The sequence below is a fragment of the Octopus bimaculoides genome, chromosome 7 (assembly GCF_001194135.2).
Source record: "Octopus bimaculoides isolate UCB-OBI-ISO-001 chromosome 7, ASM119413v2, whole genome shotgun sequence".
NCBI lineage: Eukaryota > Metazoa > Mollusca > Cephalopoda > Octopoda > Octopodidae > Octopus > Octopus bimaculoides.
This window is the reverse complement of record NC_068987.1, coordinates 3,462,531-3,478,979: the sequence shown is the minus strand read 5'-3', so window position 1 is coordinate 3,478,979 and position 16,449 is coordinate 3,462,531. Positions and strand designations below refer to the sequence as shown.

General features: G+C 38.3%; 1 protein-coding gene across 1 annotated transcript in view; it reads right to left on the bottom strand.

The window, feature by feature from the left end:
* The window catches only part of LOC106871588 (autophagy-related protein 13), a 27,734-nt gene extending 18,157 nt beyond the window's left edge, over positions 1-9,577 (bottom strand). The window contains exons 1-2 of the mRNA XM_014918103.2: positions 8,050-9,577; positions 2,909-3,483 (exon numbers count right to left, since the gene is read on the bottom strand). Coding sequence (XP_014773589.1) covers positions 2,909-3,483; positions 8,050-8,205 — 731 coding nt within the window. The 5' untranslated portion in view covers positions 8,206-9,577. The remainder of the gene's footprint in view (positions 1-2,908; positions 3,484-8,049) is intronic.
* Between the last annotated feature and the right edge of the window lie 6,872 nt (positions 9,578-16,449).

The following is a 16,449-nucleotide window of genomic DNA, read 5'->3' as shown; positions in this document are numbered from 1 at the left end:
TACATAAGGCATTCTTCCTGAAATCCATCCCCACTAAATGTGTCATTCGGGTGCCAATAGGAGGCTGGCTGCACGTAGGTAAATGACTTGTAAATATGATACTAGTAATACAACAAAAGTGGAATGTAGCAAAGAATGGAGTCTCTTTCTCTCTTCACAACCACCTTCTGTTAGATATGTCGGCAGATGTCTTTGATAACTCACCACAATTCTCGAGTTCACACACACACACACACACACACACACACACCTTGTCATCCAGTTTTAGATTACATAACCAATGTTCTTCTATCTTCACAGTCAGAGAGATTCACCCAGGCGTATGGCATCGTTGAGTTTGTTTACTCTCCAAACAATTAACCAACTTTTGCTTGTTTCATTCAGGAGGCTGGGGCCATGCTGGGGCACTGCTCTGAAGGGTTTATCTGAACAAATTCACATCGGTAATTATTTTCGTTTTTAAGCCTGGTGTGTGTTCTATTGGTCTATCTAGCCGGTCTGTTGTTACATGGATGTAAAAAAACCAACACTGGTTTTCAAGCAGTGGTTGGGGACAAACACTTACACGCACATAGAAATATACAAGTGCAGGAAGAGGGGAGATAGGAGAGAGAGAGAAGAGAGACATTACACATACATACAAATATAACAAGACGCTTACAGAGAGAAAGAGAGATAAATAAATAACGAGATGAGAAAAACATGACATTTGATGTGAAGTAAGTCAGTGTTGAATCAGCAGCGCCAAAATGGCCATGTTTAAAAGAGTCTCCTATCCTCCAATATAAATAGGGTTTTCAATTTAAATATAAACACACCAAGAGGAAACGGTTCCATATGAAAATCAGGGATGTTCTTGGAAAAGTTGGTACCAAAACTATTATTAATGCTCTCTGCAATTAAAAACTGGCGCTCTGTCTGTTATGGCAACAAATATTTCAGTTGATTCAATCGATAGAACAACCTGCTCAAGAAATTAATGTACAAGTGGCTGAGTCCCTTAACATAGTTCTCTGGAAGATTCAGCATGACACGGAATGTGACATGGTGGGCCCCCTTTGAATTACAGGTACAACTCATTTTTGCCAACAGAATGGAATGGAGTAATGTGAAATAAAGTGTCTTGCTCAAGGACACGATGCGCCACCAGGAATCGAACTCATGACCTTACAATCGTGAGTTGAATACCCTAACCCAGGGGTCTCCAAAGTGGCTGATATTGTGTTTGGGGACTTCTCAACCAATAGACACATCACAGATCATAATGACTAATCATGCTCATCAGAAATTAATTGTTCCAGAGGATGTTATAAGTGGAACAGAAACAAAGGCATAGTTTTATTTAGTGACGTAATAAATTTATCAACCTATAATTCTGAAATAAATTACCGTCACAAACTAGAACCAGACCAACAAGAAACAAAACAAAAAAAAACTACAAAATTAAGTCAGTGTTAAGATATTTGAAGTCATAAAAATAGAAAGAAAAAACAACAGCTAAAAATAACCAAGCAATAAGGCATGGCTGCATAGTGAGAAGCTTATTTCACAACCACATGGTTCCGGGTTCAGTCCTGCTGCGTGGCACCTTGGGCAAGTGTTTGCTACTATAACCTCAGGCTGACCAAAACTTTGTGAGTGGGTTTCATTGATGGAAACTGATAGAAACCCATCGGGTGTGTGTGTGTGTGTGTATACATATATAAGTGTGCTTGTGTGTACATCTTTGTGTTTATCCTCCACCATCATTTGACAACTGGTGTTGGTGTGTTTATATCACTGTAACTTGGTGGTTTGTCAAAAGAGACTGATAGAATAAGCACCTGGCTTAAAAAATAAGTACTGGGGTTAATTTATCTGACTAAAATTTCTTCAAAGCGGTGCCCCAGCATGGCGACAATCTAATGACTAGTTTTGGTACTTGTTTGGATTTGTTTAAAGCCTGGTACTTATTCTATCAGTCTCTTTTGCTGAACCGCTAAGTTACGGGGACGTAAACACACCACCATCGGTTATCGAGCGATGTTGGGGGGACAAACACAGACACACAAACATACACATACATGCATATATATATATATATATATATACGATGGGGTTCTTTTAGTTTCCGTCTACAAAATCCACTCACAAGACTTTGGTCAGCCAGAGGCTATAGTAGAAGACACTTGCCCAAGGTGCCACACAGTGGGAATGAACCTGGAACCATGTGGTTGGTAAGCAAGCTACATACCACACAGCCACTCCTGCGCCTAGTCGGATGAATCGACCCCAGTACTATATATATATATATATATATATATATATACGATGGGGTTCTTTTAGTTTCCGTCTACAAAATCCACTCACAAGACTTTGGTCAGCCAGAGGCTATAGTAGAAGACACTTGCCCAAGGTGCCACACAGTGGGAATGAACCTGGAACCATGTGGTTGGTAAGCAAGCTACATACCACACAGCCACTCCTGCGCCTAGTCGGATGAATCGACCCCAGTACTATATATATATATATATATATATATAATGGACTTTCCCGTCGAAGACGACGTGTGATTGTTCAGCTGCTGCCGAACGACCTGCACAAATGATTTATTTCATAGTGAACAAATGTTGATGCCAAACAGGAGCAAATAAGGTACTGGAGCAGTACCCAGTGAGTGTATAATCACAAGCAATGCTTTTAGGACCTCACTTTCACTACAACAGACAGGTCTTCTCATGCACAGCAAATCCCCAGTCTGCTCAGGCCTTTAGCACCTCCTCTGTGGGGCTCAACATTTTGAGATCAACCACATTAGCAAGACCCATGTTAATTAATTCTTTTCCAGTTTAATCCAACAAAACACTAAGTTAAATAAACATAGATTTAAATCTAAATTTGATAATAGTAAAAATAAAACATTCTTTACCTTCTGTGCCCCGGATGGCACGGCCGAGGAGCTGTGCTTTTACGAGGACTCCCGGTTTCAGCTTTGTAATGGTCATCTTTCATTTCAATAGCAATGTGTTTTGTGGTTTTATGCTGAGAAATCTGCATGTTTGTTCGATAATCAACAATAATGGACATAATTCCCATTGACGTTGGAAACCGTCCTGCTTTTAACCTTTGATGATCTGGCCCCAGTTCATGTAACTGAGGTGTGCCATAGTATATCTTGTAACATATAATGTAATTATCAGGCCCTTGCTTTCGAGATAATGTGTAACCAGGAGTGATTCTGGAAGTGTAGATTAACGACCGCAAGGCTAGACACATCTTTGAATAAAGGACATGTGGTACTCTGTTTTCACGATCCTGATTTTCTTTATTGTCACTGGACATCTTCAGACCCATGTGCCAGGTTTCCAAAACCATAGAATCCCCTTCAGTGGTTTTAAGAGAAATTTCAACACACACTGTTTGTCCCGAGAGAGGTTGATAACCAGTTGTAAAACTTCGAGCGTGTCGATTCAATTCTGGCACATCTTTCAAAGTCGGAGAAAACTGAAAGAGACAAGAATGTTTAATCATTGTTAGGCATTGCCAAAAAGTTATAAAGTAACAGATTCTTTAACATAGGAAACAGGAAAATAGCAACATTTCGTTCCAACTAATTCTTCATCCTCATCCATTCCTATAATCTACCCAACAGTGTATCATCTCTCTTTCATTCTTTTGTTTACAGCATCATCATTTTTATTCTGTTGCTCCACACTATCAGATATCCTCTCCTTTCTCACTCACTCCTGGTCCCTCTGCTCCACTCATGTACCTCAAAGTTCCACCCTGACCAACTCATCACCACCATTTTTTATAGCTTCCCATTCAACCCACTCACACCCACCCTCTCTTCTAAACTGTGAGTAGTCATGGTAGCTCCTCTACAGTTATAAACCTTCTCTACTCTGGCCCTTTTCTCTCATACTTTATCCCAATATACTCCTCATCCCTTTGCATAAAGTCACTCCCCTGGGGTTCATAGCCTTGCAATTCGCACGGTGGCCTTATTATTGCTGCTGCCACAAAAACAAGCCCCCAGCTATAAAGTAGGTGGCATTAAAAAGAGCATTCAGGTCAGTGGCAGCTTGTAGGTAAAATTAGTGGTGTTGCTGCTTCAGAAAATTTTCAGCCATTGTTTTAATATTGTGTAAAAGGAAAGAAACATGAAAAGAATATTCATACATAAACTTCATCAGTTCATGTTTTAGCCACTGCCAGGGAGTGTGTTTAATTTGTTCACTGAACGTGGCTGCGAATTCCCCCTTGTTTCTCAAAAATCCCCCCTAAATCACAAAATAAGGGAGGAAAATCTGCTCTATTTTTCAAATCCTGGCAGTAACACTGTAGCTGGAAGCAGGAGAATAATCTAATTCTACACTTTATCACATTCGAGAGTATAAACATATTTTTAAGCACAACACACGTGGACCGGAACTGCGTGAACCAGTGCTCTCTCTCTCCCTGGTGTGAAGCTTTCTATCTTGGACACGTGAGCATGCACACAACAGCCAAACACCATGTTGGAACGGTGAAGTGCACAGTTCTATACAAGGATTTTTGTATTTTCTTCATAAACGAGGGCATGGCTACTGACATTAAGCTTAAAGGTTATACAATGTACAACGATAAAGAAAGAATTGAAGAAAAAAGGACTCATTATGTTGAATGTTAATCAATAATATTGAGTGGAAATAGTTGGTGCTGCAGTTCTGCAGTGCCTATACACAAGCCGCCACTGATCCAGGTATAGAAACCATGCCATTGGAGCAAGATGCAATCCTTGGGTCCATTGGATCCTGTCAAACCAGCCGATTCATGCTAGCATTGTAACAAGGATGTTAACTGATGAAGACCAAATAAAAAACAATTCTATGACATATTCTCCTGAGAAAGGTGTTTAACAACATTGGCAGATTTTACAAAGTTTTTTTTCGTTTCTTGAAGTTGTCACGTGTTGAATTTTAATACACATTTAAGCCTTCAGTATTCAAACTGGCCATGTTGGGCTTCTCACACCTACCCTACAATGTCATTCCAATGATAAACAATCATACCATCAAAATCCCAAAGCTATGAGATAATGCATGATTAATTCAAAATAATGTGGATAAATAAACATTACATTTGTCAGTAATTTAAATGCTAAAGGGTTAAATATCAACAGGAAAAGAATCGACTTATATCCCTTCAATTTTATAGTATTGCGTATCTGATAAAAATTATTATAAAGGCGACCTATGTGAAAGTATTAACCCATTTTAACCCAGGTTTTTAATTTTGCGATTTCTGTCGAAATTTCGAAGGTAGTTACATAAATAAGGATAACGAACATTCGGAAGCGTCCAGTTAACTTTTATTGCAGTAAATAAACCAAATACAATGGTTAAATAAATACAAGCACTATGTTGCGATCAGTTAACAAACCAAGTACAACTGTCCTCAAACGAGGATAGTGGGTTAACATGGGTTAAGATGTTTCGTACTTCTTCCTATATGTACCAAAAGTAGAGAGAATTCTTCGGAGTTTACATTATAGAAGATTCTAAATGGACACTTAATTCTTCTCTGAAGAAAGAGGGTAGTGAAATGCTTGTAAGTCATTAGGGATGCTTGTAAAACGAACCATTCTGTTTGTCAACTTCTTCCACTGCATATAAATAAGAACATCTTAACCCATTAAATTACACCGAAGAGTAGTAATTGCATTTTATCTAAAGGTAAAAGACGATGAAAATGAAATAAAATACTGCAGATGTCTCTACTCCTGTCTTTGGAGATTTATTTTATTTATCCCTCTCCGAAGTCCGAGCGTCATCATCGTCTCAAAATAGTCAATAATTCAGCCACATGTTTGACAGGATCTTGTGAGGCGTTACAACTACATTTGAAGGCAGAGCTAAGCTTATAAACAGATTTTCACCAGAACAAGTCACACGATTGTACATGGCTTTAATAATCAGTCGAGCCATACATATATAAGTACGTACATACGTACGTGTGTGTGTGTGTTTCAAGGCACGTTTGTATTTACTAATTTAACACAATTGTAATTAAGCATTATTATTAAAATACTTATAGTAATATATACTATTGCATGCTGTTAATTTAGTTTAATTATCATTGTTATTGTTATAGTACACTACAATTGTGGTGCACTTCTATGGCAATTAATATATATTAACTAATTACAATATATTGAATTCAGCTTTCTACAATAATTCCTCGTTCCATCCATCTCCATCGTTCCCTCTTTATCTCTCATCGCACATTATACTCAACACCAAGCAGGTGATCGAGACATTAAAAGAAAATGCACTCTCTTTACGTGCACACATTGATTTTTACAGTTGCTATTATTGATTTGTAGCATAGGCACAAAGGGCATAACTACAGGGTTTTACCTACCAGACTTTGGGAGGTCATAACTTTCAGAAGAATGAATATTTTTTAATGAAATTTTTTTTTTAGTCTTAGATTAAATCGACACCAGTTTCTCAGAAAACTGGTAATTTATCAACTCTGGGAAGGAGGAAAAGCAAAGCCAGCGTCGACACGATTTGAAACCAGAACGTAAAGGCATGCAACTAAATGCTTTTATTGAAGCTAAAATATTAAGACAAATCCGAACATGATCAAACTAACTTGTATTATTATTAAAGAAACTACGGCAAAATAACTTGCAACACAAATATAGAAATAGGGTCCATTCAAATAGTCGAACGATTTACAATAGAGATTATGAACTTAGAATAGAAAAACTAGATTTACATTTTGAACACTGAAGTGGAAATTAAAAAGCATTAAAAGTTTAGTCTGGAATAACATCCTTAATGGCTCGAAAGGGTTGAGAAATCTTCGTGAAGATCGAGATAAACAAGAAAGGGAGGGGCTGTTTTTTAGTACCTCCCTAGAATAAAATAACTGAAATAATTTAGAAATGATCTAATAAACAACATCAGACATAAGAAGTCAAGTGAGTAGAGGGTGTACGAAGAATATATATAGAACATTACTGGCAAAAAAAATTAGTATTTATATCCCATACATGATCAAAAATATCGATCTAGTTGAAATAAATATGACTTGACGCGCCAATAAGAGGAACTTCTACGAGGACGCTCCCTCTGCATGAAATAGCAGCCAAATTTCCCTTAATTCATACCCTACTGTCTTAAGGGAAAACACATTGGATAATGTAATCCTACATATACATATACACCCTACCTTTTAAAAGCTATACGTGACAGTCACAAATTAAATGCCTTTGGTCTGGCGAAACAACAACACTAGATAAATGCTTGTCATTTTTGCATTGATTTAATGTACTTCAACAAGAGTCGATGCAAATTGTGGAGTACCTTAGAACACACAACCAGGAAATAGAGATAGACACTTCAATACAATAAATCTAGTTTAACCCAACTAATCTGAAAACTAAGTTTATTATCGTGTAATGTGATAAGAACATGACACGTCGCCGTCTCTAGTATTTCAAACTAGGTCAAGTGAAGAATGTCTGCCAGATGAAGGCTTTCAAAGATGTTGTTCAGCTGGAATTATTGTTGTTATTTTGCTTCAAGTCAGTCGTTATACAGTAGACATGGTGAAAGACAGTCCTGTCGTGACTACCAAGTCTTTTCTTATTTCTTTTCGTTTATTTCTTTCTAAAGACACTACACCCCGATCTCCAATGTACCCGTTTACTATTTTTTTTTATAGGAGTGTCATATAAAAGGTTTATTTGTTGTTTCTAGTAAGGCAAGCGAACAAGGGAGTGGCTCCCTTGTTCGCTTATTCAGAGTGGAGTAATTATGAAAATAATTTATTAAACATTTCGTTTTTAGAATGGAATCTTCATGAAGACAAGTTTTTTAGAAGTTGATCGAAAAACGAACAAATGTGGTACTATACAAGCGGTACCTGTTTATTATTATAAGGATTCGTTTACAAAACAAACTTGATAAACACGAAGTACAAAGATTAAAAAGTACACAAGACATTAAATAAACAATTACATAATAAGAAACATGTTAACGATGTGAGAAGAATTATCAAATAGTTTTTACATACCCAATATTGTGAAGGTGAAGAATTTTTCGTTTGGATCCTTTCACCTAACCGAGACTGGACAATGGCCTGCACTGCAATAATTGAAAAGCTCCGCAGGAATTTCTCCAAGTCTTTAGACTCCGAACTGCTAATATTTTGGTTGTTCATTCCGTACATGTTTACCAATTTGGCATAAACTGTTTAATACTGGTTAGTGTTAGTGGTTACGTCTCATTTAACAGAGAATACGATGTTGGTGTAGAGCGAGTATTAAGAGCAAGGTTTACAAAAAGAGCCAAGTTACATACAAAATTAAACCTCATAACTTATTCTTCATTGCATAAGACAAATGGTTCCAACAGAAATAATGGAATTATTCCATCATCCTGTCTTAATACAAGTTTTATCCTCAATAAAAACTTATCGAAAGCACGACCAATCTATTCCGAATAACAGAAGTGGAAGTAAACAAGACGTGGCATATCAGAGGAAGATGGAACCAAAGTCCAGGTATTCCATAATATTTTCAGCGGAATTAGTGTAAACCTTGCTTTGTCTTAAGTCCATAATTCAATTGTAATAAGCCTTACTGTGTCCCGAGTTGGTAATCCGATTAATTAGAAGACCTGACTTTGTCCCAAGTCCATAATATTTAAAACAAGTCGCAGTGTTTTGGGATGGAGATGGAATACCCAGAATTCCTGGAGAGAGAGAGAGAGAGAGAGTGAAAGAAACGGGGGGAGAGAAAGAGAGAGACCTTTCAACTTCCGTCAATTCAAACACTTCCGATTGGTGGAGAATGAATCAAATTAATAAAGTGTGTGTAATATCCTGTTAAATTCATTTAATTATTTAGTAGTCTGTGTCTTCGCCTTGTCTTATAATTCCATTCATGTCTAGGACGTTTTATAGAAGTATTAAATCGAATTCAATATTTGGCTCGTTTGTCTGGCTTTACGTTCTGAGTTCAAATTCCGCCGAGGTCGATTTTACGTTTCCGCCTTTCGGGGTCAATGAAATAGAACCTGTTTAACACCGGGGTCGGTGTAACCGACTAACCCCTCCCCCAAAATTCCAAACCTTATACCTATGGTAGAAAGAAAAAATATTTTACTGGTACCTTACTTTATCGTTCTATGAACGGCAAAGTTGACCTTGGCAGAATTTCAACTCAGAGGATTAAGGGCCGTATGGAATCACCAAATACCTTTAGCGATAAAATCAAACGGAATGATAATTCAGATGGGAAATATATTTTATCACACTGGAAGTTTTTTTTTCGCTTCGGGTTTTCTGGGATATTTATTACATAGCTAACCGACCTTCGTGTGCATCGTGGCTGTGGTTAATAATTGAAGGAGTTGTTTTCAGGAGTGGTTTAGCTGCTGGTCAGCTCTAAGTGAGCGGTCCTGCTATCAAGGGCATTCAAGCCACAACGATCTTTTTTTTTCTTTTTCTTGTTTCTTCTTTTTTTTTTTCGGGTAGAGTCCTTCCTTTTTAAGATATTAGTGTATATTTTAAACGAGATTTGGCTGCTATTGCTAACATGTCGGGCGACAGGACAGTGGGAAGAGACAATATAATAAATAAATCAATAGACATTCCACCTCTTTCTGTGTAACTGATTTTCTTCTTTATTTTGAAATAAACTAAGCGTTTCGAAATTATTTACGTGCCGTAATCCCGCTGAAATTCCACTTTTCGAATGTCACTCATAATATTGATTTCTAACTAGACCGTAAAATTATTGGAGAATAGGTGTGTATTTATATTTAGCCTGCTTTTGTATTTACCGATATAATAATGTTTTATGTGAGTTTGTGTGTGCGCGCGCGCGAAAGAGATAGACTAAGAAAAACGTGCGACGAAGGAAAGTGCAGTGGTTGGCAACATGGGTCGCTTTGGAAGGCCAACCAGCCATGTCACATCTCCCCTAACACAAGTATAGTGTTTATAAGCTGCAATAATTGTACCCTATCAATCCTACATTTGTTACCTTCCTCCTTGATCCCATCCTCTTACTCCCACCTATCTCTTTATCATAACCTTCCATCTCTCATTTCTGCCATCACCTGCGCTGATAGTACCTTTGTCCTCATTACTCAGTCCACTCGCCCTTCAACAGATTTATATACACAGAAAGCTGATTGAGACCATTGACTTCTCCCTGCTCTTCTGCCATTCATCACTGTCTCTCCTCCGAACCACTTCTATTGCCACCCCTCACTCTCACTCTCTCAATTTTTATCTCATCACCCACCTCCGTTATTAATCCCTCCCCGTCGACTTCACCCCAAATAGCCCGAATTTTTTCCATTATATTCTTGTTCATTGCACTCATCTATACTTTTGCTGACCTTTGCCCTTGCCAATCGCCCTCCTCCCGACTCCACGACCGCAAATGCCTGCCTTCTTTCCATCATAGTCATGTTCCTTTAAGAATTTGAAATCTAGATTTTTATAAATTGTTTAGGGTTTATTGTCGCCCAAAATATAATTTCATAAAAGTATTTTGTACAACTATATTTAATCAAACTTGAAATATGAGTCCTATATGTACATTTACGCTCTATCACTTTTAAACTTCTTCAAGTAGTTTTACATGATAATATATTAATTCTGGGAGAATACCGAAAGTTTTCTCAGAAATACTATAATAAAGGCGACCGTGAACGTGGCCTTCAACAGTCAGTGAACTCCCGTGTGAAATAAGAAAATGAATTGACTTTTCATTAGTTTTTCGTCCCTGCAGTTCGTACAGTCATTCATTGAGAGAATTGTTTCTCGTGTCGTTAACAGCTGAAATGACGGACAGTCATGAGAACATAGAAGCGACAACCGAAAGATTTTTTTTTTACTTCTTTTTTGCAATGAATGGCTGTACTAAACAAATAATGCGCAAAAAATATAATTGTACAAAATTACTTGATTAATTAATGTAAAGGATGGGCTTAATATAAAACTAATTGTTCTTCGTCTGACTCAAAATTGATTGCAAATTTTAGCACAAGGGCTGTAGGTTCGGGGAAGGGGGTAAGTCAATTACATCAACTCCAGTGTTCAGCTGCTACTTATTTCATTGACCCCAAAATGTTGAAAGGCAAAGTCGACCTCAGCAGAATTTGAACGCAAAGACAAACGAAACGCCACCAAGCATTTTTCCGGCGTTGCTAACGATTCTGCCAGCTCGCCACTTTACGTCTGACTCGACATCTTTAAATCGTTCTGTGCGACTAATTGCAGCAAACTTTTCCCTTGTTCGTCCTAAGGCCATTAATACCATTAAATTCACTTTTAACTAAATATGACGATAGAATTGTAATTTCGTTTTTTTTTTCACGGTGTCCTATAAATCTATGATAAAGATTTGAAATTTGATGCTGGAACCAGAGATTATGGCACTCGTTTATAAATATGAGCTTCAACTCTTTGTTGATTACCAATTCCATTAATTTTTGTTAAAGGCGGCGAGCTAGAAGAATCGTTAGCACGCCGGACAAAATGCTTCGCGGCGTTTCGTCCGTCTTTACGTACTGAGTTCAAATTTCGCCGGGGTCGATAAAAGAAACACCAGTTGAACACTGGGGTCGATGTTATCGATTTATTCCCTGCCCTCAAAACTGCTGGCTTTATACCAAAATTAAAAAGAGTTAATTCTTCACGTTTCTGTTTCCTCAATACTTGAAAATGAGACCAAAACCCAATTTGGAATCTTCATACCGAGAACATCTCCCAAGCAGGCAGTTAACCATTTTCCTAATGCCATTTACCTCACTTGGTCTTCGGCTTCGATGAGTAAATTGGCAGCTCCTACCTATGGAGCTGAACTTCTGCGTCATTTCAGCCTTTTCGTAGACGTCAAACACTCTTGTCTTATTGATTCTACAACCAGCCTTTACAGTACAGTGTCAGCAGTCGGACATCGTCTGCCGGCTTCATTTTTTTAAAGTCAACTTCAAATCGATTTCTTTGCCAGTTACTCGGACATCGTCTGCCCTGTATTTCACAACAAAACGGTAACACAGTTATTCGCCATATTGAAACCCACCCTCCGAATCCCAGACTTGACATTACCAAGCCATGAGAGATTCGCCATTTTGACTTCATCTCTCAGTATAGCACTGACATCAGAATGAGATAATTGGGCGTGGCTGTTTAGACGCTGGCGATTTGGCGCGGCTGACTGGACATTTAGCCTGTTTTTGCGACAGTACGTTTTGGTCTTGAGGCAAACACGCGCGCACAGATATAGAGACAGAGAGAGATTACAAACACGTTTAACATAAACACTTCCCCTCATACACATAGAGTAATATACTCACATAAACAGAGGAAGTCGGGGGAGCAAGAAAGAAAGAAAGAAAGAGAGAGAGAGAGAGAGAGAGAGAGAGATTAAAACGAGAAAAGCATTAAATCGTCTAAAGCTTTGTATTATTTCTCTGCGAAGAATGCATGTCTTGTTTGGGAAAGTTCAACCCACGCCAAAAAACTTAACCCAGACTTGAACAATACCGCTGGTTGTATGAAACCCATCAACACAAACAACCTGCACACCCTCGCCGACATTGCCCCCTTTTGACATTAAGAAGTGGCCATTGTTATTGGCCATTCTCTGCGATAACGCCTTTGCAATCATGTCCGCAAGGCGCGGCTAGACACGCCATTGTGTCTGGAATGTATTACCCATTACTCCATCCACCCCTCATCTTTTGCTGCTTAATCCACCCTACCCCCTTTTTTCTTTTTCGTTGTTTCCTTGATGAGATAGTTATGGGGTGGGGGGGGTCCCGATAATTTTATCTTTGATACTTTTATTGTTTTGTCTTTCTGTCCTTCCTGTGAAAATGCGTTGTTAATAAAGTCACAGTTCGTATTTATCAATAAATGACAAAAGACTGCAAGAGATGAGTGCCGTCTTCTCCGTGGACGTCAACCTTCGATCCCACGGCTGAAGTCAACAAGAATCTTTCTCAGCCTTGTCCAGCCCTTTATATAATCACGGGAAGTATCCAAACTCCAGCTCTGGAAAGAAAAGCCTGAAAACGACCCTCCTCCAATCCACATGGGAATCCCTCTCTCCTGCTGAAGATTTTCAATGGTGGCTCGAGAAGCACCATGGATTCAATGGAAGTCATTTAACTGTCTGAGAACGAAAACGGGACGATCAAAAGTTGTTTTGGTCAGACGGAGGCTGCAAGACCGGCCCAACCACCTTTAAATATGAAGAAACTGGACATATTATGGAGTAGTGCCTTGTCAATCCTCTATTGCACAATCCATGCAGTTCAATAAAAATGTAAAGAACTGTGTAAAGAAATGGGGAACTGTCACATCACCAATAAACTTTGTAGAATTGGAAGACGATCCCAACAAAGCTACCGGACCTGATGGCGTTTTTCCATAACTTTGAAGCTAGGAACTTCCAAGCTAGCTTCCCGACGATCGCACTTTGTCTAAATGTAGCAAAGCATAAACCAACTTAGTGTACACACGCGATATCTATCCCAGTTTATGGAAACAATCGATAGTGTGTCCTATCGCCCAAAATAAGAAGTCTAGTGAATATTCGAAACCCGAACTCTTGGCACTTCTGCCGGTTTGTGTTTGTTGTTACTTTAAGTTTAAGCTTAATGACAGTCAAGTTTAGTAATTTAGTTTTAATCCCCCAATTGCGTCAGCTTGACCCCTGTTGATCTTCTGTTCATGACTCATCTTTGTAATGACTGTTTGTTAAATAGATGTTGTTTAGTCAGTTCGTGCTTAACATTCGAAAGAGAAACACATTTGTGGTGGTGACACTTGACTGTGGCCACCACAACCAGTCAACTACAGCAAACACCATCGCCAACTCCAGCTCACCCACTTTAGTTTGCCTTTTGTCAAGAAATCGCTATCAGCAAAGCAAAACTTGCTTACACACACACGCACACACATTTCAACCAAACGTTTTCACATACATAATTACAACGACACATTGTAAGCTTGCGTTTAGCACAGAAGTTTTTGATTGTATTCTTTACACAATCTCTATGGGACCGTTGTAAACAAAATAAATATCGGAGCTATTCTCGTCCTCATTTACCTCCTTGTTCTACAACAGCAACAAATCAAACTCTAAATGCTTACGTCATTAACCTAAATGCTGTCATCCTTGATCTTATGAACGGCAGACCCAGCACGTTCACATCCCAACATCTAAAACATGATGGAGGCAGTCATAAATAATCCCTCCTTATTATCAATAGTGTCCTTGTCTTCCTATACATCACCTTGCTCTCCATCTACTCTCCATAAATCCAGATCCACTGGAAACCAGCTGCTTTTTCACATCAGACAACGATATTCTCTCACCGTCGAGAATTTTAACAAAAGCAATGACGTTGTCCCAACATAACACGCCCTTGTTAGGTTTTCAAGCCTTGTAAAGTGCTTTAAGGCTGTGTTTAGTCATAAATTCTCCGTTGGTTGTTCACAATATTAAATAGGCTGCGTAAGGAGACAAGAATGACCACACTGGTATTAATTTGAGCTTTTATATATATATTTTGTTAACCCATATCGTTTATATTTACATATGTACGAGAGTATTGTAGTTCGCTTGAAGCATTGTGTATTGTTTGTAAAAAATAAAGTGTTTTGAATGGCACAACAATGCGCTATGAGAACAACAATGGACTATAATAACTGTTGTAATTTAATCATCCATAGTCTGATATAATATTTCGAAATATAAAAAAAAAAAAAAAAAAAGAAGCAGTGTTACGGATGTGCCAGCACACACGTGCTTGAGATGTGGTCACCCTCATGCACTTCTCACGAGGAATTCCAGAAGGAGCTTCGTGAAACCAGTGCAGAGACGCTTCCGAGGAAAAAAAATAAATAAAAATTTTTAAAACGTTAGAAAATCGATTATAGCAGTGACTCAATCAATTCCTAGGGATATCTGAAGAAGGAATTTTTATATTCCGAAGTATTATATCAGGCTATGGATGATTAAATTACAACAGTTATTATAGTCCATTGTTGTGCCATTCAAAACACTTTATTCTTTACATGTGTACATATATATCTTTGATTTAGTGGAACAACGTTCATGAAACAAGGAACATAATAGTTAGTAAGGAATCTTCTGTATTCCACAAGCTAACTAATAGGAAAGTAGTTTAATGCTACTGAAAATGCGATAAGTCGAAAAAAGCTAGAGCTACTGCATGTAACCAATATATGTTATTCGAGACTACAATTAAAGGTCAGTGCTTTTTGTTGAATACGACTTAGGCATCTTAAATAAACAAAAGTCAAAGAGAGTGAGAAACCGACTCACTTTGCAAAGTGATATAGTAATGTCTGGACGGCTGAGTGGCTCGAATCTGGAGATGAATTTGTCAACTTTTTATAAGTGTAAGCCAAATTTTCCATAACCTTCGATCGAGCTAAATAGTTCGCTCGAGGGAAAACGTGCACACTTCCTTTGAAGTTCGTCGCATCGACCATAACATGTCATCCATGATGATTAGTCAAGCCAATTATGCGAAGGCATTAATGTTTGTTTATGGCGATATGATAAGCCGTGGTCTTGATCTGGGAAGAACTGAGAGTGATGGTTCAAAACTCAGCAGGCGCCTTCCTGTTAATTAAAATATTCTAAGAATATACAGTCTTCTACTGTTACTTAGTGATTATTTATATATTTTAGAGGCATTTCTTTCCCCTCTTTATGTTCAAATATCAAATTCCTCCGCATGTCGCTGCTGTCGTTTACCCACAGGTCGGCCCATTTTTCTTTTCATTTTTTTTTCCAGTATGGCTGTGAGGTTAAGAAGTTCGCTTTGCAGCCACGCAGTTTCGGGTTCAGTCCCACTACGTTACACCTTGGGCAAATGTCTTCTAGTATAGCCCCGGGCCGATCAATGCCTTGTAAGTGGATTTGGTATACGGAAACTGTGTTGAAGCCCGTTGTATATGTGTATGCGTATGAGCGCGCGCGGGTGCATATGTATGTATGTGTGTGTATGTATATATTAGTGTGTGTAATTGCGTTTTCACCACCACCACTTTACAATCGATGTTGGTTTGTTTACGCCATCGTACTTAGCAGTTCAACAAGAAGACCAAAACGATAAGAACTGGGGTCAATTTGTTCTACTAAAACCCCTTGAAGGTGGTGCCCCAGCATGGCCGCAAACCAGTGACTGAAACAAATAAAAGATAAAATCTGTGTATTAGTCAACGTGTCCTTTAAAACAACAACAACAATAATAAAACAAAAACTGGTGTGTAATTGAGAGAGGTTTAATTGTTATTTTTAGCAAGTCGATGAGACTCCATCGTTAGCAAGTTTTATATCTAAGTGGAAATTCGCTACGGTGTGAGCGAACCGCAGCAGAAATCTTCGGAGCAAGAACTTCCAGGAAGCAAGTG